General features: G+C 37.1%; 1 protein-coding gene across 1 annotated transcript in view; it reads right to left on the bottom strand.

Moving 5' to 3' along the window:
• KCNK2 (potassium two pore domain channel subfamily K member 2) overlaps positions 1-18,615 on the bottom strand; it is a 247,007-nt gene extending 228,392 nt beyond the window's left edge. The window contains exon 1 of the mRNA XM_030936139.1: positions 18,515-18,615. Coding sequence (XP_030791999.1) covers positions 18,515-18,548 — 34 coding nt within the window. The 5' untranslated portion in view covers positions 18,549-18,615. The remainder of the gene's footprint in view (positions 1-18,514) is intronic.
• Between the last annotated feature and the right edge of the window lie 4,697 nt (positions 18,616-23,312).

The following is a 23,312-nucleotide window of genomic DNA, read 5'->3' on the forward strand; positions in this document are numbered from 1 at the left end:
ATATATAAACCTTTTGACCAAGCAATCCTACTCCTTGGTATATATTCCGTAGAAATACAGCTGCCAGTAAGTAAGGACATGTGAATCCAGATGTTTATTGCAGCACCCTTTGTAGTGGCAAAAATATGCACACAAAGGAATAAACCATGGTAATCCACAGCACAGAATATTATTCAGCTACACTTTCAGACCTAATGGATTTCCAGAAGTTATTACTGATTCAGAAAAAAGTAAGATGCATGAAAAATTGTGTACAATATGGTTTATTTCTGTAGTGCAAATAATGACAAAAACATATCCACATATATGTGTATACGTATGCACATAAGTATATCATGTGACATAAATTTAGGTAATCATTTGAAATAATACAGAATAATACATATTAGGCCACACTAGTTAAGGGGGTTTACAGTTATCAATATTTATATTACTTAAAGTAAATGGTGTGGCAGAAGTAAATATAGGAGAGTGAAGACAGGGAATAAGGTGAAAATAAGGAAACAGAAAAAGGAAAGAAAACGTTTTACTGTAAAGAAAGCCTTATAATAGTATCACTTACATAAAAGTATAAAAGTCTGTGTGTATGCGTATTTTCTGACCTGAAGGAGCAGTGTATAGCACCTTTATTGAGTGTGCTCTTCTAGAGTACTTTATATGTCTAAACTTAGTTAACCGTCACCATAATCCCACAATAATATTCAAAATATTATCCTCATTTAATCAATGAGAAAACTAAGAGGTTAAATAAGTAAATTTATCAAGAGTTACATGATTATTTAGCTCCAGGGTTTGGATTTGAACCCAGGCACTATGACCCTAAAACCTTGGTACTTAACCATCGGATAGCTCAGCTTTTAACGAATTTATGTCCAAGAGATATTATAAGACTAAATTCACAAATTGCAACATAATATGTATAATACAGCTTTATTTCAGTTAAAAAAAAAAAAACTCCTGTTGATATGTAATGAACATATGTTTTATAGACATATGTTTGAGCAAGAGAAAGATGTAGTTTAGTCCATAGGCTATTAAATTTGTTAGTTCTGGTGGGTGGAGATGGATATAAAGACAAGAGTGGGGCAATTGGTTTTGGTTTTATATACCACTAAAACATGTTTGATAAGTACCCAGATAAGACAGATAAGTACTGTCTCCTACACAGTGTATAAAAATTAATTGCTGAGATGTTTTGTTTTGTTTTTCTCATTTAGGGCTCTTTGATATTTGAGCAATATTTGTTCAATGGGAATTTCAGGCATGAAAAAGCTTTATAAAGGAGGTGGCACTTAGTACATAGGTAAGATTTTGAGATGTCAGAACAATAACATGAGAAAAAAAACTATGGCAAAATATTGCAAGACATATTTTTTTTTTTTTTTTTTTTTTTTTTTTTTTTTTTTAGACGGAGTCTTGTCCTGTCGCCCAGGCTGGAGTGCAGTGGCGCGATATCGGCTCACTGCAAGTTTCGCCTCCCGGGTTCGCGCCAGTCTCCTGACTCAGCCTCCCAAGTAGCTGGGACTACAGGCGCCCGCCACCACGCCCGGCTAAGTTTTTGTATTTTTAGTGGAGACGGGATTTCACGGTGTTAGCCAGGATGGTCGCTTTAAGCCTACTCCTTCAATAACCTGGGCTAGAGCAAGTGTTTTTGTATGAAAGCAATGTTAGAAGTCGGAAAGACTGCATAGACTTACACAGCCTTGAATGCTAGGATTAGAAACATATTATTCACTGCATAAGTGAACTGGGCTTCTGCAAAACTGGACCTCTTAAAACTGTGCACTAACCCTGTGAGAGGCTGATATGGATGCAGCCTTGACACCTGGGATGCTCCTAGCCTTGACTCCAGCCTGGAAGTCCTTGACCAAATACTGACCCCATTCAAAGGTTGTTTTATTCCATGTATCTCTTGTCACCCTTGTTCCACAGATGCCTACGGAACATCTGGTAGTTCCAGTGAGTCCACAGGGTGTCAGGTATCAGTGCAGAAGCACTTGCTCCACTCAAATCCCTATACCTGCCTTAGGAAGTTCATGCCACCTTACTCCGCCAGAAGCAAAATAAATGCCCCATCCATAAAGCCCACGTTTCCTTTTTCCTGCCTACTCCTTGGCAGCAGCTTTACTTCTGCACCCTGCTGGATTTTCCTGGCAATGTTTAGGAAAATCCTTAGAGCTAGGTATGCAGATTTCATCCTTCTCCTCTTTTGTGTCCTAATGACAAGAACATTAAAGGGAGCAAGGTGAAGTGGAGGGGAGACAAAGCAAAACAAATAAAATAGAGCATAATGTAGGATTTAGGTTGGACACATCTCAGATAAAAGCTGTATCTAAACCAACATAGCTTTGAGCCACCTCTCATGCAAATTTCTTCACCTGAAAAGCCAAATGTTTTACAAACCAAAAATTTTATTTTTAAAATTGTGCAATTGTTCTGCATCATTGCCATTATTGATGAGAATATATATCAAAACAAATTCAGGAATTTGGTGCTTATGCAAAGATGTTCGCCTGGTTGCTGGACTTTAGCTAGAAGAGTCTTCAGTGTCAAATCAGTTTATAACATGGTCAGGTTCACTAACTAGGGCACTCAACGGTTGATTATGATTGTTATCCAATAATTTAATGTAAAATACTTTTGCCTCTTTCCATGCTTTAACTGCTTTAGTGTAACTCAATTCACAGTATAAAATGATGTTGAAGTGACATACTTATGGCTGAGGGGCAGATTTTAAAAGGTGATTCATTAAAGGATTACTGAACTGGCACATTCAGTTATGCACAGCTGGATTATATGGCAGGGTTCTCTTTGTCAAGAAGAGTGCACAGGAAGATACCTTTGTAGTAAAGGGCTGACCAGAGCCCAAAGAGCTTATGTATTTCCAAGAATAAATTTCCTTCTCTCACCATACAGGAAAAAAGATACAAAAAAAATACAATAAGCCTTAGAGAAAGTTCCTAAATGCAAGAAGGGATTTTTTTGGAAAGGATTTATACAGTTGTTTTACAGTAGCAAAAGCTCCATTAAACCAAAAAGCTAGTATTTCAGGGCCACCTACTTCAGTTTCAAAATCTGCAGTCTATGGAAATCCATGTGTCAACAGGCATACTGTTCATACTGTTCATATTGTATCACTGAATTGTTTCTTTTCATTTCTAGTAATTCTTTTTAACGCATGTGATTCTAATCCCACTAATAAAGTCTCTTTTAGATTCACCCCCTCTGGGAAGGAAAGAAAAAGGAAGAAGTAAATCACTGACTTTCACTTTAAAACTCAAAGTCCTTGCATAAACATTAAAGTGGTGAAATCCAGGGTTTGTTTTTTTCTTTTCCATTTTAGATAAGATAACGATTATCTGGGCTGTAAAAAAAAGAGAAAAATCAGGGAGAGGCAGATTAGATGTTCCTGGGTTTTTGGGAAAGGGCCATGTACCTTCCCCAGACCCTAGGACAAGTTAGGCAGAAGGAAGGTTGCACATCTTCAGACAAGTTTAGGGATTTGAATGGAGGCCGTGACCTGGAACATAGTAAGGGAATGCATTTAAAGATAATATCCCATGCCCTCCTTGGCATGATAGCATTTGAATAGTAATGGCTCCATAAGATATTCAGCCAAGAAAAAGCTGAAGCAACTTTGAAAATCCCCTGTGGAACTAGAATGGCACAAGAGAAGAGCCACACATGTCTCTTGTCTCACAAGAGAAGCTCATAAATTGCCAAGCAGATTTGAAGAGATCTGATACATAGGGCAAGGAAGACATGGTTACAACCTGTGGAGGACTCAGAAACAAGTGATGTCACAGCAAATACTTCCAAGGCAGATGTCAAAACAGCTACACCAAGATCTTGGGCCTCTTAAAGCTCTACAACCCAGAAGAAAACATTGGATTTGGGAAGATCCTGAATTGACTTGGAAAAGACCTTGAAACAATGGAAGAAACTCCAAATTGACTGTATTAGGGTGCTCCAAAGAAAGAGAAACAAGAGGATAGATAAATGGATTAGACAAAGAGATGATAGGTAGGTAGGTAGATAGATAGATAGATAGATAGATAGATAGATAGATAGATAGATAGATAGATAGATAGATAGAATAGATAGAAAGATAGATGATAGATAGATAGATAGATAGATAGATAGATAGATAGATAGATAGATAGATAGATAGATAGATAGATAGATAGATAGATGATAGGAGGGGATTTATTATGGCAATTGGCTCACGTGATTATGGAGGCCAAGTCCCACAGTCTGTCGTCTGCAAGCTAGAGAAGCAAGGAAACTGGTGGTGTAATACAGTTGAGTTCAAATGCCTGAGAACCAGTGTAGCCAATGCTGCAAGTCTTAGCCTGAGGCTGAGGCCTAAGAAACTGAGTGCTGCTGGTATAAGTGTCAGAACCCAAAGGTCTAAGACCCTGGAATTCTGATATTCAAGGGCAGATAAAGATGGTCGTCCCAGTTCCAGAAGAGAGGCCAAATCCATCTTTCCTCTGCCTTTTTGTTCTAGCAAGGACCTCAACAAATAGAATGGTGCCTGCCCACCTTGGGTAAGGGCAGATCTTCCTTACTCAGCCCACTGATTCAGATGCCAACCTCTTCTGGAAACACCCTTACAGATGTGTCCAGAGATAGTGCTTTACCAGCTATCTGGTAAAGCATCAGTGAGCAAAGGGTCTTTTTTGGGTGGGTTTTTTTTTCCATGTTGAAAAAGAATTGCACCCCACAAGTGTTTACCACGTCTAGCCAGCTTCATCTTTCACCTGCAGTGGCCCTGAGCTCTCCCTCTCTATAATTCTGCTCTTGACCCCCTCAACCCATTGACCACTTAGCAGGCAGGGTAATCTTTTAAGAATGCTATCTGGGTAACACTTAACCCAGTCAAGCTGACACCTGAAATCAACCGTCACATTGACCAAGACTGAATTTCAACCAGATGAAACGGGGAACTTGAAATATAACTTAAGCTCACTTGTAGGGAAATGAAATCATATTTCTTAAACAGTTGCATTTGTAAGCTGAGAATTGCAGGTACTTAACACGACTACCTGAAGCATAATTTTTCACTGTCTAAACATAGATGAAAATTACTGTAAAGTTAAAAAATATGTTCTTAATATCTAATATCCAACTCTCATCCATCATTGAAAATATAAACTCTGTGTGATTTAAAAACAATTAATTATTTAAAATAATTGAAATTATTGTCTTCCCACCATGACTGAATTTTTTTATTATTTTATTATTATACTAGAAGATTAGAGGTAGGCAGACCAGGAGATTTATAAAATGAAATTGAAAGGTGATATCCTATGTATGACATTCTATCATTTACACAACCAACTAAGCATCATTTTTTCAGTTGTCACACTGGAAAACCATTGAGATCTAAAGGCATTGAGGTTTGGCCCAGCATAGGGTCTCACTCCCGTAATCCTAACACTGAGAGGCTGAGGTGGGTGGACTGCCTGAGCTCAGGAGTTCAAAACCAACCTGGGCAACATGGTGAAATCTCGTGCCTACTAAAATATAAAAAATTAGCTGGGCATGGAGGCGCATATCTGTAGTCCCAGCTACTCAAGAGGCTGAGGCACAATAATCGCTTGAACCCAGGAGGCAGAGGTTGCAATGAGCCAAGATTGTGCCACTGCACTCCAGCCTAAGCAACAGAGTCAGACCCTGTGTCAAAAACTAAATTAAATAAATAAATATACTGAGGCTCAACATATTTTTGGGATTCTTCTTTCGAAGTTTGCTTCTGAGACAGTATATGAGACCCACAAGAAAATAAGGGTTATCACAAATTTAGAAGTCACTCAAGAAGTCTAAACATCTTTGTAGCCAGACTTTATCTTTGATTATTAATAATATTTTTAAGCTTGATACATTTATTCAATAGATTTGGTCCAAAGCATTATTAACAGAGTTCACAGCACAAAGCCATCCTTAAAGAACGTTTGAAAACATCCAAAGCACCACACCTCTAAAAGAAACCTAATGAATTACCAAAGGTTTGGCAGAAATGGTAGAAAATGGACAGTCACTCAACAAGGGAAAAAAAGGGATAATTAATGCTATGAACTTTGATGAATAGATCTATAATGACTCGGGGTGAAATAAATTATCTTGTTTATTCTTTTTTTCTCTTAAATACAATATGGTAAAATTAAATACAATGTATACATTGTGGTCCCGCTGCTTATGTACCCTTTATATCTAAAATACAACTTCAAATTTTTGAAAACTTGTAGTCTCCTTTTTAAAAACAGAACAATAATTTTGTGCCAAAGAAAGGAGGAAAAGCATAAGAGTGGCAAGGCAGCTAGAAGGTTTCTTCATGGAGAATAACCAAGCATACCAAAAACCAGAGACTGCAAGAGGAGACGATCTATAACATGTCTACAATAAATCTCTTTAACAATCTTTCCTTGTCTCTCCAAAGAAGGGATTGTATGTGGCACTTCTGAATGTTGTCTATTCTCTCCCTCTAATTCCAACCACATAGAAGGTGAATGAATTGAAATGTATTCCAAATGAAAATGGTAAATATGATTCAATATTCATGAACAGGATGAGTTTTAAATATTTAACAACCATGAGCGCATAGACACTGACCATTTGGAACAGATGTGGCAACTAATGGACACTAGCCATTAACTGACATTGTCATGAACAACTGACATTGTCATATTGGGTGTCTCAGCTGATTATTGGCCCTGTTCATTGGTGTTTCTCTAGGGGAGAATAACTCCTTTTTACATACAAACAGATTTTTTTCTTTATATGTGAACTCAGTAAGAAACACAAAATCTCTATTGCAACATGCTTTTTTCGAAGGTCTATAGCTTGCATCAGAAAAGGTAAAAACAAAGTATAATAGTAAGCAATTTTATCTGCTCAGAAGACTTTAAAAGCAAAGTGATATTACTCTACTAGAAAGCTGTTCTTTGAAGAGGACCTACCAATTTTTTATTTGAAGTATAAACATTACATAGAGTCTAGCTTCTGTTGGAGAAAACCAGTTATTGATAACAGTGGAACAAGGACAAGTGGGCTCATTTTATCAGATATGTAGGACATGGCAAGTTATGAAGTTACTCCAGACAGCAAAGGGTCTTTCTTGGATTGGTCTTTTTTTTTTCCATGTTGAGAGAGAATTGCACCCCACAAGTGTTTACCAGGTCTAGACAGCTTCGTCTCTCACCTGTAGTGGCCCTGAGCTCTCCCTGTCTATGATTCTCCTCTTGACCCCCTCAATCCATTGGCCACTTAGCAGGCACGGTAATCTTTTAAGAACGCGAATTTGATCATGACCCTTACTTGCAGGAAACTTTCCAGGAAGTTCTCATTATGTTTTTTTTTTTTTATTTTTTTTGAGATAGAGTCTCGCTCTGTTGCCCAGGCTGGAGTGCAGTGGCATGATCTCAGCTCACTGCAAACTCCGCCACCTGGGTTCATGCCATTCTGCCGCCTCAGCCTCCCGAGTAGCTGGGACTACAGGCGCCCACCCCCACGCCCAGCTACTTTTTTGTATTTTTAGTAGAGACGGGGTTTCACCATTCACGGGATGGTCTTGATCTCCTGACCTCGTGATCCACCCGCCTCGGCCCCCCAAAGTGCTGGGATTACAGGCATGAGCCACTGCGCCCAACCTCTCATTATGTTTAGAATTGACTAAGTTCTAATTCTCTCATTATGTTTAGCATGACTAAATGATCCTGAAATGACTGGCCATGCGTAATTCCCCAACCTCGTTTTGACCCCCTCTCCTGTGCACTCACTTGTCTCTCAACACACAGGACTGAATTCTTTGATCTTCAGACTGTGCACATATACTATCTGTGGCATTCTCACTGGCTCTATCCTACTTACCCTTCATTTCCATTTAACTATCGTTTTTAAAGAGGAGTTGCCTGAGTCTCTAGTTAATTATTTTCTTATCATCATGAATTCGTGTATTTAAATATTTGATATATTTCCATTTATTGCAGTTACTATCCTGCTCAAATCGTCCCACTAATAGCGGCCTTTTAAAATTAGTTCCATAGGCACGAACCAATCACAAGAACCTATAATTAGTCATGAGAGCTTCTTTACTATCCAATGTAAGGTGTTCCAGGCTGATATTCTACATTTCTTGATCCACAATTGCACCCATGCATTTCTCAAAGATGTTTGGATTCTTTCAGTGGGAAAGTGACAAAACCACAACTTTGATGCTAAAGATTCTCATTCGCAATCAAAACCACAATTTTAACACTGAAGATTTATTTTGCTACTGGATGCCTGGTAATTTTTTTCTAGACCTTTATAGTGGACATAGCTGGGAGTGTGATGCCTCCAGTTTTGCTCAAGATTGCTTATGCGTTCTTATTGCATCCTCTATATCTCTTAACTCTTGTATTTTTCATTTTTCTTGTCTCCATATGCTCCATGCTCTGAATAGTTTCTTTAGACATACTTTCCAATTCATTAATCCTCTCTTTAGTGTTCAACCTATTAATTGAGTTTTGTATTTCAACTATTATATTTTAGTTGCTAGATCCCTAATTTGTTGTTCGTTGCTTTTATTGACTTTCAGTCATGCGGTTTGTTGCCTTGGGTATTCAGTAAGTTTTGATTATACCTACACATTTTGATAGGGAAACTTAGTTTCACTTGATTGTGGGGGCCTAACCTAGAAATGCTTTTCTCTAGAAAGAGGCTAGAGGGATTACTGATCTGAAACCACCTTAGCTTCCTTCCAAGGCTTTTGCTTAAGGGAGAGATTTCCAATTGAGACAGAGACCAAGCTCATTATCTCTGCAGTGGTATTGGTATTTGCCTCCAAGCTAACCCTCAATTTTACATTTGCTCAGTATTATCGTTTCAGTTCACAGTTATTTTTCTTTGCTTTTACTTGTTCCCCTTGGATCTCATCTAGTTTCTGCTAACCCTTCAATACATTAAAGATCCTTTTTGTAACTTTTTCAGCTCTAACACAACAAAGAATCTACAAGTGCTGTCAACTGAGAGGGAGTCAAAGGTGATAAGAAAGAATTGATGCTCCATGGGCAAAATGATGCCGGGAGCGCACGTCTCTGTCACTGAGATTTTTATAGAGAAGAAAAAATCTCCACCCGCTAACCATGGGCTCATCTAGAAATCAATTATCCATCTCAGGTCATGAATGGATACAGAATTACCTGCCAAAGACCCCAGAGCCTGTATGGTTTATGTGGAAGCCTCAATTTTATGTGGTTCCGACATCTCAAGCTAAAAAGCTGACTTGAAAAATGGCTTAGAACCTGCTAATTCAATCAGATATGATCTGGGGTTATCAAAAATCACTCCATAGAGAGGTAACCACAGCCAGTGCACACAACGGACTAGAGAGGAAATTTTTCCTAGCAAAGTGAGGAATTTAAGGATATAACCTGAGGGAGTCTGATATAGAAAAGAAATTCCAAAGACCCAGACCCCCAAAAAACAGAGAATTCATGTCTGAGACACTAGAGGTAAGAGAGAAATTGGAAAGGAGCTTTAAAATAGTTATGTTTAAAATGTTCAATATAATGTTTAGTGACTCACCTGATGTCAGCCAGCTCGCAAGTTCAAACCAGACAATCTGAGGGCAGAGTTCACCTTCATAACCAGTATGATATGCTTTCCTGACCTCTCACATTGTGTCTGGATGAAAGGGGCTGACTTCCACAATACTAGCCTATCTTACTCTAATGTTGGAGTTTAGAGCTCTCTCCCTTTAGCTAATATTCTTATATTTGACATCATAATATCATTAAAACAACTTACGGTTGTATTTTCAACTGGACAGAAAGATAAATATGGATTTCCACCAACAGTGGAAAATTCATCTCTCTATGGAACTTAACTGTTATGCTGCTCAGGATAGATGGAAACGCCAAAGGATCACACCCTTATCAGTTCATGGAAAAATCACCAGATGGACTCCTTGTATAAGTAAAACCTGATTACAGTGGGGTGGGAATGAGCAGTCTTCCTGGCTGGATATGGTTTCTTAATTCACATCACATTTGGATTATCATGATAAACAATCAATTTTTTGAACCCAGTTCATTAAACTTCATCAATTATGTGTTTCACTTGTTTTCCTTTATTACATATTTCTAGACTACTATCCTCTCGATGGAACAGTATTGTTTCATAGCTGATCATTTATTTCTCTCTGTTAATTTAATACCATCAGTACATTCTGAGAGCCTTAAATTGAGAATTTTTGACATTTTTGAGGCCATCAATACACTGACACCAAGCAGGAGAAAGGCAGTACAGAAAAAGAAAACTACAGATGAATGCCTCTCATGTACATATATGTAGAATTTCTCAACAAAGTATTAGCAAATTTAATCCAACAGTAGGCAAAAAAGAGAAATGTCTTACAGTTAAGTGGGGTTAATCCTGGAAATGGAAGCCTGGCTCTACATTCAAAATTCAGTCAATATCATTCACCATACTAACAAACGATAGGAGAAAAAAATCACATGATCATATTAAATGAGGCAGGAAAAGCATTTGAAAAAACTGAAACTCATCTATAATAAACACTCTCAGCAAACTAAGAATAAAAGAGAATTTCCTTAACCTAATAAAGAGTATCTATTTAAAAAACTATAGCTAACACATGTAATAATGAAGACTACATCTTTTCCCACCAATATAAGGAAGAACACAAAGACATTTGCTCCCACAACTCCTATTTGGCATAGTACTGAAACCCTAGCCAGTTCAACAAGGTAAGTAAAAGAAATAAAAGGCACACTGACTGGCAATGAAGAAATAAAATTATCCTATTCATAGATGTCATGATTGATATAGAAAAGCTAAATAGTTTTGTAAAAACCTTCTAGAACTAAGAAATGAGTTTAGTAAATTTATAAGACACATGTCAATATGCAAAAATCAATCCCACATATATGTATATACTAGCAATGAAAATTGGAGACAGACATTTTTCAAAGTTCCATTTATAATGGCCCTAAAAATGACATGCCTAGATGTTAATCTAACAAAAGTATGCAAAATCTGGTGGTTTTCAAAGGGAAATCAAAGGAGAGCCAAATAAGAGAAATCAAGGAAGAGCTAAATAAGGCTCACTATCTTCTGGAAGGCTCAGTATTGTTTAGATATCAATTTTTTCCAAATTTGGCTATAGATTTAACACTTATCCCAGTTAAAATCCCGGCAGGGTTTTCATAAATACTGTCAAGTTGATTCTAAAATTTGTGTGGAAAGATAAATGACCTAGAAAACATTTTTTTTTAAAGAAGAACAAATTTAGAAGATTCACACTATTTGATTTCATGACCTACTCTAAAGTTATATCAGTCAAGACAATATGGTATTAGTGGTACTAAATTATGGTATACAGGTCAACTGATTTTTAGTACAAATGTAAAGGCAGTTTTATAGAAAAAGGATAATATTTCCAACAGATTGTGTTAATACAATCGGACATTCATATGCCAAAAAAATACATACCTTGCCCCACACCTCATATCTTATACAAAATTAACTTGAAGTGAATCACAGATCTAAATGTAAAACACAAAATTACAAATATTCTGAAAAAAGAAAACACAAAAGAAATTTTTCATAAATTTGAATTACACAAAATTAACTTGAAGTGAATCATAGACCTAAATGTAAAACATAAAATGACAAATATTCTGAAAAAAGAAAACACAAAAGAAATTTTCATAAATTTGAATTAGGAAAAAATTCTTAACTATGACACCAAGAGTATGACCCACAACAGAAAAAAGTTGATCAATTGTACTTCATCAAAACTAAAATCTTTTTCTCCATAAAAGATGGCTAAGGGAATGAAAAACACAACCTAGTGAAAATCACAAATCTAATAAAGGGCTGAAATCCTTAATTTAAAATGAACTCTCAAAACCAACAATAAGAAAGCAAATGTCCAGTAAAAAAAAATAATAATGATGAACGAAACTGGGCAACATAGCCAGACACTAACTCTACAGACAAAACAAACAAACAAACAAACTAAAAGATTAGCTGGGTATGGTGGTGTGCACCAGTAGGCCCAGCTACTTGGCAGGCTGAGGCAGGAGGATAACTTGAGCCCAGGAGTTAGAGGCTGCTGCTGTGAACTATAATTGTTCACTTCACTCCAATCTGGGTGACAGAGTGAGACCCTGTCTCAAAAAACAAAAAAAAAAAAAAAAAAAAAGAAAGAAAAAGAAAAAAGATTTGAACAGATATTTTACTAAAGAAGATAATCAGATTGCAAATAACACATGAAAAGATATTCAACATGTTAAAACCACAATGAGATTCCACTCTACACCTATTAGAATGGGTAAGAAAAAAAAAAAAAAAACACACATCAATACCAAGCACTGGCAAAAATGCAAAGTAACTAGGACCCTCATACCCTGCTGGTGGACATGCAAAATGGTCAAGCCACTATGGAAAACAATTTGGTAGTTTCTTATAAGTTATATGTACATTTATCTTACGATCTTCAATCCCACTCCTAGGTATTTAGAAGAACGAAAACTCGCATTTATACAAAAAAACTATGTTCAGAGCACATTATGTTAAAGCAGCATTGTTCCTAATCATAAAAAACTGGAAACAGCCTGAATGTTCTTCACTGGTGTTTTATTGTACCAGAGTTTCTCTGGTACAACAAAATACTTCTCAGCAATAAAAAGAAACAAACTACTGATATACACAAAACAACAACAACAAGGATGAATGTAAACGCTTTCCTCTAAGTGAAAAAAAATCAGACTCAAGGCCAGGCCTGGTGACTCACGCCTGTAATCCCAGCACTTTGGGAGGCCAAGGTGGGTGGATCACGAGGTCAGGAGATCAAGACGGTCCTGACCAACATGGGGAAACCCGTCTCTACTAAACATTCAAAAAATATAGCTGGGCGTAGTAACACACGCCTGTAGTCCCAGCTATTCGGGAAGCTGAAGCAGGAGAATCGCTTTAACCCAGGAGGCAGAGGTTGCAGTGAGCCGAGATGGGGCCACTGCACTCCAGCCTGGGCAACAGAGTGAGACTCCATCTCAAAAAAAAAAAAAAAAATTCAGACTCAAGGCCGGGCATGGTGACTCAGGCCTGTAATCCCAGCACTCTGGGAGGCCAAGGCGGGTAGATTGCTTGAGTCCAGGAATTTGAGACCAACCTGGGCAACATAGCAAAACCCCATCTCTACTAAAAATATAACAAATTAGCCAATGTGATGGTGCGTGCCTGTAATCCCAGCTACTCAGGAAGCTGAGATGGGAGAATCACCTGAGCCCAGGAGGTCGAGGATGCGGTGAACCCAGGCAGTGCCACTGCACTCCAGCCTAGACAACCAGTGTGAGACCCTGCCTCAACAAAAAAAGAAATCAGACTCAAAAGATTGTAAACGGTATGATTTCATTTATACTAAAATTCTAGAAAAGGCAAAACTATAAAGACAAAAAACAAATAAATTGTCCCAAGAGTTTGGGATAGGAGAGATTTTGACCACAAAGGGGCAGCACAAAGGAATATTTTTGGAGTGAAGGAATGGTTCTATATCTTGATCGTGGTTACAAGACTCTATATCAAAACTCATAGAACTATACGCACAAAAAATAGTGAATTTTACTTGATGTAAATTTAAAAGTAACTTAAATATATATTTAATACAATATTATATATAAGTATATTTTATTCCATTTATATTATGTAATGTATATTAGTTAATATAAAGTAACTTAAATATATATGTATACACACATACACCCACACACAAAAACAAAAAACAAAAATCTGTGTCCTATGAGCAGAAAATCCTACCCTGAGGGAGTGAGCTTCCTATACCCTTCTCAAAAATAAAACCGACCTTAAAAACATGAAGGAAAAGAAGTGAGAACTCAGGCTCACACTACTCAGAACTCTTGAAAGCCAGGTATGAAAAGTTACTGGTTGCTTTTTACACATTGCAGTTCAATTCACCTTGACCTCTTACCTCGGGTTTCAAAAGAACAAAAGCAGCCTAATGGAAACAAAACACTTTGGCGTCAGGATATTTAGTGACTTGTAATCGCACCTCTATTAGCTCTGCTGCACTTAGTCTAACCTTAGAGTCTGTTTCTCTCACAGGAGGGAGGAATAATAAGGATAATACAGTCTGAGCTACGCACATGTCTTCTCTAAGATTCATTCAATGAAATTCAAAATGTATCTAAGCCCTCTATTCTGTGATTTCCTGTTTAAGCCTACGTTCTTGTGAAATGCCACCAATCGGAAGCATTGTACAGAATGCGTAATGTTAAGCTTTTAAATGAAAAGAAAATTAAAAACTGAACTAAAAGAATATTGCAAATACATAGCTACTCATGTAAAAAATTCAACACTTCTCTTTTAAATAACCTGGTGACTAACTGGTGAAAAATATCTGGACCTGCTGCTTCATAGTTTAATGTTTTTCTCTTGCACCTGGCTGACACTCTCATTCATACCAAGGGAGATATTTGATTACTAGACTCAAATCAACAGATGTAACTGTGCCCCAAGCCTCAAAATCTATTCCTATTAAGAGGTAGTTTATCAGCTTTTGAGGAACTGTGAAGCATTGTTTTAGCTGATGTTGTCACTGTTCATTTGAGACACACACACATAAAATACAGTTGTCCAAGTCCATGTTATCCCAGCAGCCAGGAAAGGTAGCCAAAAGCACGTTTGCAACTGACTCCTTCGTAAAGTGAAAAATATAATAGAATAAATATGAATACCTTCATTTCTTGAAGTGTCTGGGATATACTTATAGTAGAGAAGACAGAGAATTCCAGACACTCAGGTTTTTCTGCGTACCTAATTGGGCCTGTACTCAAGTATACTATATCTTTTTTTTGTGCCAGATTGCTTGGTCCTCTGTGGATGACACAATGTAAAGTGAGAGTTAATTAGTTCTCAAGTTTAAGACCACTATTAAAGCATTAGAGAAGCAGGTGAATCATATATTTCTGGATAAAAATCAGAGATGGCCATAAGACTCTTAAACAAATTATACTAGACGCAAAGTCTCATTACTCCGTGTCCATTTTCATTGGACAACTCTGCTTAATTTCTGGGTTTATTATTCACATTATGCAGCAAATGAAGTAAACATAGCTTCTCTCTCCACTTCAAAGTGAGATAGAATGAAATGATATATACATATGTAAATGGTTTTGTAAAGAAAATGGCACTATATCTGTGCAAGATATTATTTTCTTTAATAGCTGTTGCTGACACTCTCACAAATACATAGTAATTTTCCAGATAGCAAATCTAACAGCTAGATTGTTATTTCATATCTGTGATGTGTAAACGCTGCTTAAGCCAGTTTCAGTAGTAGTGTAAAAACAGTGGTTCTACCCAAGTGCTTTGCATACGTGTTTGGAACAAATTGACACAATAAACTAAAACATCAAAATACACTCGCCACCTAATACTGATTTTTGCAGACACCATAGAAAGCTACCATAGGAGACATTTTAAAGATGAACAGTTTCAGCACTTAAACTTTCAATAAAAAACATTTCTTCTGAGAATGACTGTTGGCTACAGTGGCTTTTCTGAGATGATTAGACATGGTTATATACCAAAGATGAAAGGGAAAATCAATTAGCAATGGCCAACCCGGTGTCTCCACTGTCTTAATCATCAAGGACTATAGAATGGCAAATCAAATTGATTTAGATCACCTACACATCTAAAGCATCTAAAGCAAAAAGAACACATTACTTTCTTTTAAAAAAAAATGCATTCTGATTGACTTATCATTTTTTACTAAATGTGCAGATTTGATTTACAATTTTCTATCAGAAATCTAGTAGGTGGAGAACAGATATGTCTGTTGAGTTGCAACTTTGAATAGTATTGAGCACAAATGAGGAATTTAGGTTACTTTAAACAGCTAGAATTTCTTGGGCCTCAAAGTTAGAAAGGTCCCTAAAGCCCATGTAGTTTAACCATCTTATCGCATGCTTACTACCTACCAAAAAGTTGACATTAATTATCTCATTTAATCTTCACAAAAAGTAGAGGAGGGGAGAACTATTAATCCTGTTTTATATATGGGGAACCACAACCTTGGTAGTTAGGTAATTTGCCCAAGGTCACTCTGTTTATAAGTAGGGGGTCTGGAATTCCATCACTAATTTGACTCAAAATACTTGCTTTTTCCTACTTGCTGAGCCTCCTTATCTACAACATTTCACTAGTGGCAGAGAACTCATTCCTCCTGGTGCAACAAAATTTTTAGATAGCTCTGGCTATAGATATTTTGATGTCAAACAAGTAACCCGAAAAAAATATAGCATGCCATAAAAACTAAAGTTATCATTTGTCATCAATAACTACATCCTGATCCTGCTTGTGGGAGGATCTAAACCTACACTTTTCCTTTTGAAGACAATCCTCAAAATCATAATCATTCTACCATACCTTACTTGGCTTTCAATTATAATCAGATGGCTTCCTTTTCCTTAAAAAAAAAGAAAAAAGAAAAAAAAAGGCTTAGGACTTCTGTAATACTACGTCATTTCTTGATCAAGGTCCCAGAATTTTGCATAATAAATCCAGATGCTTTTCGCCTGAAAAAGTGTTCATGCAGATTATCAACCAACTTCCAAGCTATTCCTATAGAATGCCTTGTTTTAATTAGAATTGCATCTGAAAGATGTGCCTGGATTATTTTACTTGTAAATAGACTGAACAGAACTGTTAATGGGATAATTTAAATTTACCTATTGTTATATGTGATGTTATATACATTTATAATATAAACTTATCCAACATTAAGCTTATACCCAATGTTATAGATGATTGTCCAAAACTAGTTTACCTTAATGATAACCGTTGCTTAGTTGAAGTTGAGGTCAGTTTCTACCCAAAGGATTTCACCACTACTTCTAATCAGATGCAATCAAATCACATATACAGCATTTTCGTTTCCTACTTATGGTAGCAGAAGGACATGTGTTCAGTTTAGCACATGTCTATGCTAAGTGACATGAGAAGAAATTAGAGTACTAGAACAGTGTTAGCTGGCACACGATAAGATGGAGATGGCATCTGTAGCTTGACGTACCTTCTCCAGCTCTCTCCATACCTTTTGTTTCTCTTCTGCCACTCTAGAAATTTGGCTCCAAGAGCTACTCAATTTAACTCCAAGAGCCTTTTGATCGCTCACCTTCACCTCTGAGTTTATTTTCATGCCCCTTGGACCTAAAAAGGAGTCTTCATCCCATGAGGACTTGGCCAGTGTCTTGTCCAACCCATCAACCTTCAGCAAAGGGGGCTCCAGAAGTGCTGATTCCAAGTCCCAATGCCACAAACCAGAACCTGGACATGACATACTAATTGGAAATAAGCATATACATATATATATATATGTATGTGTGTGTGTATGTATATATATATATATATATATATATATAGTGAATTGTTCCCAGATAATATGTGGAACAAATTCTTGTGATACCCTTCCAAATAATATGTGGAATGAATTCTTCTGATTTCAAGAGAAAAACAACCAAGAATAGCAATTAACCAGAAATTTGATTTTTGAGAAAATTCCTTATTGAAAAAAAGTGATATAATGTAATGCCATTATTATATAATTCTTGTTAAATAGAATTCAATCACACTCAAAGATAAATTCATAAAATTAAACCCTGCTGTAAAATGATTACTGTACCAACACAAAACGTGTCCTATTACCCAACACCAGCATTTATTCAGCATTCAAAAAATATTTATTTAGTACATACTATATGACAGGCACCCTAAAGATGGACTTTGCTACATTTAATATGTACATAGGATTATGCTTTTGATGAGTTTTATTCACATTTCTAAGACCACAACAGTATTCTTGTGAGGTGAGAAGTCTTACGTAGACATCTAAATAATTTCAAATAAAACTACTTGCTAAATAAACTATGGAAATATAAAAAGAACTTAGGTCTTAGTTCTCAAGATTTAAACTATTGTGCCTTTTCTTCCCCATTTCCAAGATTCTAAGCCACCTCTTTCCCACTATATACATGAGATTCCCTCAGGAAATAACTAATATTCTAAGTAAACTACAAATAATATGTGTAAATCTGTATATGAACAAATTGATTACAGGACTAACCACAGCATGAAACCAAAGTAAACATAAATTACCAGAATCTAAATGCAATGGAATTTATAGATACACATGTTGATCAATTTTTACATTGCCAGAAGTAATACATCACAAATAAAAGCCTGATGTAACATGCCTGTTGTATAAAACATGCCCGAATTAACGTGCAATTTATTTTGGTGTTGCAAGGTCATGGAAAAAATTCCAGAAACTAACCCTCTGTTGGAACCACCCAATGAGTTTAATTATAGACTTTTATATAATGAAGACTCCTTACATCAAATACTTGCATGGAAATCTACTCAGCATAATCTAGAAATTTTGAAAACAAATAAGGTACTTGATTATTGCAAAGATACTCACAGTAGAAATTCCTTTTTGCTCGTGGGTTCATCATTTGGTGATGTTTTCATCAGGAGTCATCATGCTTTTGATCTTTAATGCCGTTCTTCCTCCAAGGTTTCTTGTCCGTAATTTCCAAAACAGAGTCACTTGTACTAACAAGCCATCGTCCCATACTGTTTCCTTTTTGTGTGTGAATGTTACCCTGTAGATCAGTTTCCTGTACAAAAACACTCAAAATGAACAAACTCTGCTGTGTGCAAGTGAAATGTGCTACTCAAATCCTCTGTTTTTACAGTTTGGTTCAGGAAGAAATTCCCTGATTAAAATGAGGAACTATATCCCAGTTGTTCCAGAGAATTTAAAAGACAGAAGTTTCTTCCTTATGAATGAGCATATCAAAGTTGCCAGCGTCACGTATTCTTACAAGTTTGTGGCTCAAGCATTTACACACGAAGCATCCATGTACTGTGTGCAGGCTAAAGACTCTCCCAATTGCTACAGTAACAATATCCCAACTATATTTTCAAATCAGGCTTAGTATGCTTTGAAGTACATAATGTTTTCCATTCCTGAAAGGACAAAGAGATCTGCATTGTCAAAGTTTATTTTTAAGCTCATGTGCTTGCTAAGTGCAGTGGCAAACCGGCTTGGCTTTCCGTGCCTGTAGTACCATTGCTGGAACCTATTAATGCAAACAGATGAATCGCTGGCTGCGTTCCACATAGGCTTTTATTTTTTATCTTACCTTATCTAAATTGCATTGATTATCATTTTTTAAATCAGAAATGTTATCAGTTTTCTGAGCATGCTTGTTTTATCAGTACAGAAGTCATGTAAAAAAGTCAAATAAGAGGAAAGTTTTAAATAGCTTTTGCTGAGATAAGAAAGTTAGTAATTAGAGGTAGATTCTGCCTCTGGAAGAACTTTGAGGGACATTTGGAGACAGTAAAAACGACAACAAATCTTAAATTAAGGAGTGAAAGATGAATAAAAGAGACAGAAGAGAAGAGAAAAAGAGAGACAGCAAAAGTGAGAGCAACACAGAGAGAGAGAGAGAGGCCTTGACTATTAGCAATAATTTTTCACATATTTTCTTATTGTTGCTCTGGTTTGTATAACCCCCTACCACTCTGCTCAACCCACCAAATTTAGCCACATGTCATCTAATACCAGACTAAGGCTTGTGGAAACACATTATTGCTCTATTAAAGCCATAACAAAATACAGTTGAACATTAGGTAGTGGGGTAGCCCTGAAGTAGTAACACAATCTGTATGATGGAATTTCGAGCCCAAATTTTAAACATCTGGTTTTGATATGCTAATAAATTGATAATGTACATTAAATATCAGTGTTCAAGTAACATAATACTTCCATCTGACTGAAATAATGAAGACTTTTCAGATCATATGAGAAATACACTTATTTTTGTGCAAATGCAAAAAATTACTCTCCTATGGGCACACACTCATGTGCACACACACACACACACGCACACAGACACAGCAATAGCACATAAACTGTCAGCTGTCTTTTTCCAATAATAGGTTTTTACTACACTCTTCCTGTGCCTTCTTTTCTGGACACCCCTTTACTCAATTGTACTAATTTGTGGGAAATTTGGCTGAGATTGAGAGGAATGGAAAGAGAATTGAAAAATAATAATAAGACTTGGACCAGAGATATGAACCCCTGACCTTTGCCTCATCAGTACTATCTCACACTATAATCTGAAGTACTTGGTCACTGGCAACCTGAAAAGGAAACTAAATCAAATTATCCTTCTCCTGTTATAACTTCATGGAAAAGAGTTTCTGTATCGTAAATCCAAATATTACCACAATATAAGACATCAAGTAATGCAGTGCTATAAATGGTGCTAGAGTCCGGAAGTTAAGATTGCTTTAAATTAGCACCTTAGAATTGGGCCAACTGAGGGAAAAGTACTATTTCATGAGCATTTGCTGACTTTTTGTATTTGTACATGAGAAAGTTGACAGAGGGACTTGAAGGACTGAGAAAGTGTGTGGAAGCTGCTGAGACAACAGTCATGTCGGGAATGACAAATGGTAGATTAGTATTAGGTTGAGAGATAAGGATGAGGCTAATGTTGACTGAGGGCTCCTGTGTTACAGAAAGGGAAAAGTTTTTATGGTGGTGTATGGCGCAATCCATCTCTATTTATAAACATCTACTACGCCCCAGGCACTGTGTAAAGAATGCAATGTTGTGTGTTAAATGCAATAATATAAATACGTACAAAGTATGGAAGTAGCAAAGATGAAGGAGAAGTTAATTACATTTGACAAGATTAAGGATGAATCTTAACTGGGCTTGGGAGAGAAACTGGAATTTTCCAAGCAGACAACAGGTGGTAGAACATTATAGGCTATGGAGTTAGCGTATGCAATAGTGAGATGAGTGAAATGGCAAAATTATTCTTAAAACCACAAATAATGTGCATTACTGGATTCTAAAATTCCAAAACGGGTCCTGGTGCAGTGGCTCAAGCTTATAATCCCAGCACTTTGGAAGGCTGAGGTCGGTGGATCACCTGAGGTCAGGAGTTCGAGACCAGCATGGCCAACGAGGTAACACCCTGTCTCTATTAAAATAAATTTTTAAAAAAAATTAGCCAGGTATGGTGGTGCAGGCCTGTAATCACAGTTACTTGGGGGACTGAGGCAGGAGAATCTCTTGAACCCAGGAGGCAGAGGTTGCAGTGAGCCAAGATTGTACCACCGCACTCCAGCCTGGGCAACAAGAGCAAAACTCCGTCTCAAAAACAGCAAGACAAAACAAAAACAAAAACAAACAAAAAACAAGGAAATTTCAGGAGGAATTCTGAAAATGGCAGGATAATCCAGGTTAGTCCCTCTTACTCATGTGATCTATCTAAAGGGAAAAACTAAGTCTTGTACACCTTGATCTCACCTCTATTACTGGTACATAATGAGTTCACTAATAAACAAATTGCATTGTCACTCTGACCACCAGCAAGTGGGGGATGAACACATCTTGCTCCAACGGTATTCTGTTCTTTCTCCCAGCAAGGAGTCTTTTTCCGAGTATGCTTGAACCCCAAGAATATTGAAAATTTATTCACTCCCTTGTTTCTTCCTGATGTTCAAAGCTTCATGAGTCAGGTAAATGGTATTTGAAAAAGCTGGCACAAAATAAAAACCCCAAGTGCTTTTTCTTCATTTGAGCCAAACCCAAACCTTTTCAAAGGCGTGAAAACATGCAGCCACATTGGTTTGGTTTTCCTTTCCTGGGCTGCTCTCCTTCCTGGTGCTGGCCAGCACCACACAGAAGTCTTGTGACATGAGCCATTTCCACGGAATTTTAAATTCTGCCAAAAACAAGAGGGATTGGAAATTTCGTGAGCATGGTTATTCTTAGGAGATTTCCATCCCAGATTCCTAACTCGTGTGGCTCAGATAAGCATCTAAAATGGACTGCCAAACCTTCTGAGGTCCCCCAATGCACTTATTTCCATTTGCATTTCTACATAAAGACCTCAAAGTAACAGGACATGCAATGGTTTGTCGGAAATATTTTCTGTATGCCAGCCCACAATCCTTCTACCTTTGTGGAAATGGGTTTGGAATGCCACTTACAACACAAACATTGGGTTTGAATATCCCCAGAATATGTTGAGTTTTTAGATGAGACATGTTTACATTCTCCAGAATCTAAACAACCTACCCCAAAGCAACCTTCAATTATTTTCTGTTCTTTTTCTTCTGGGTGACTTCAAAATATAATGAGAATTATTTTTGGCATATTGTTAAGTGTGTAACTGCACAAGCTCTTCCAACAGGCTCATTTCTCACGAGAAAATTATGTCATAAATATAACCAAAATCTCACTAATTGGGACACTGTATCAGACATTGCTATGCAACACACCTACTCCAAAATGGAATGGCTTAGAACAGTAGGCATTTATTGTTGTTCACTGTTCTGCAGGTCAACATGACAATTCTGGTATCATCTGGGCTCATTAGGGCAGTGAGCTGCAGTTTGTGTAGATGATTGCTGATCTTGGCCAAACTCATTAACATGAAACTGAGCTGACTGCAGGTTGATATAACATGGCCTCAGCTGAGACCAGTGAGATCTTCTGCTTGTGTCCCTCACTTGTACAGGTCTTTCATTTTCCTTGAACAGGCAAGCCCAAGCATATTCTTAACCTAACTTAAGTATGATTTCAAGGCAACCAGAGCCAAGAGGGGTAGTGAAAATGTACAAGTACGTTTCAAAGCCTCTGTTTGGGTCAATTTGTTAAGGTCATATTGGCCAAAGCAAGATCCAAGCTCAATCTCAGAGTCAGTGTGGGAAGGTACTCACTACCAAAGAATGTGGGCATATATGGAGGCATGGAGAGTTAGAGCTATTCATGCAACCAATTAACCACAGGCATGTTGATGGTAGGAAGCGAGTCATATTCAGTCAGCTGGATGGACCCAGGACAGTATCAAATGCCTCAACATGTGAAACTAGAGTTAGCTTTCAGTACCAGGGCAGAAAAGAGAAACCAAACCCCAGGTTGGAGTGGGTGGGATGTGTCCCAAGAAAGCACAGGCAAAACACCAATCTATGGCACCTGTGTCAGAAGCTGAGTTAGAGATATGGCCAGAGACCACAATGAAGAACATATAATTAGAGCCAAATAAAACCACTCAGAATAGTAGAAGCAAAGTTGACAAACACTAACAAGCAGTTAAAAAATGACATTTCTCTGGGGTAATTTTAAGAAGGACGGTTGTTTGGGTAAGAGAGCAGTCACAACATCAATTGCCTACAGGAGACAA

The sequence above is a fragment of the Rhinopithecus roxellana genome, chromosome 8 (assembly GCF_007565055.1).
Source record: "Rhinopithecus roxellana isolate Shanxi Qingling chromosome 8, ASM756505v1, whole genome shotgun sequence".
NCBI lineage: Eukaryota > Metazoa > Chordata > Mammalia > Primates > Cercopithecidae > Rhinopithecus > Rhinopithecus roxellana.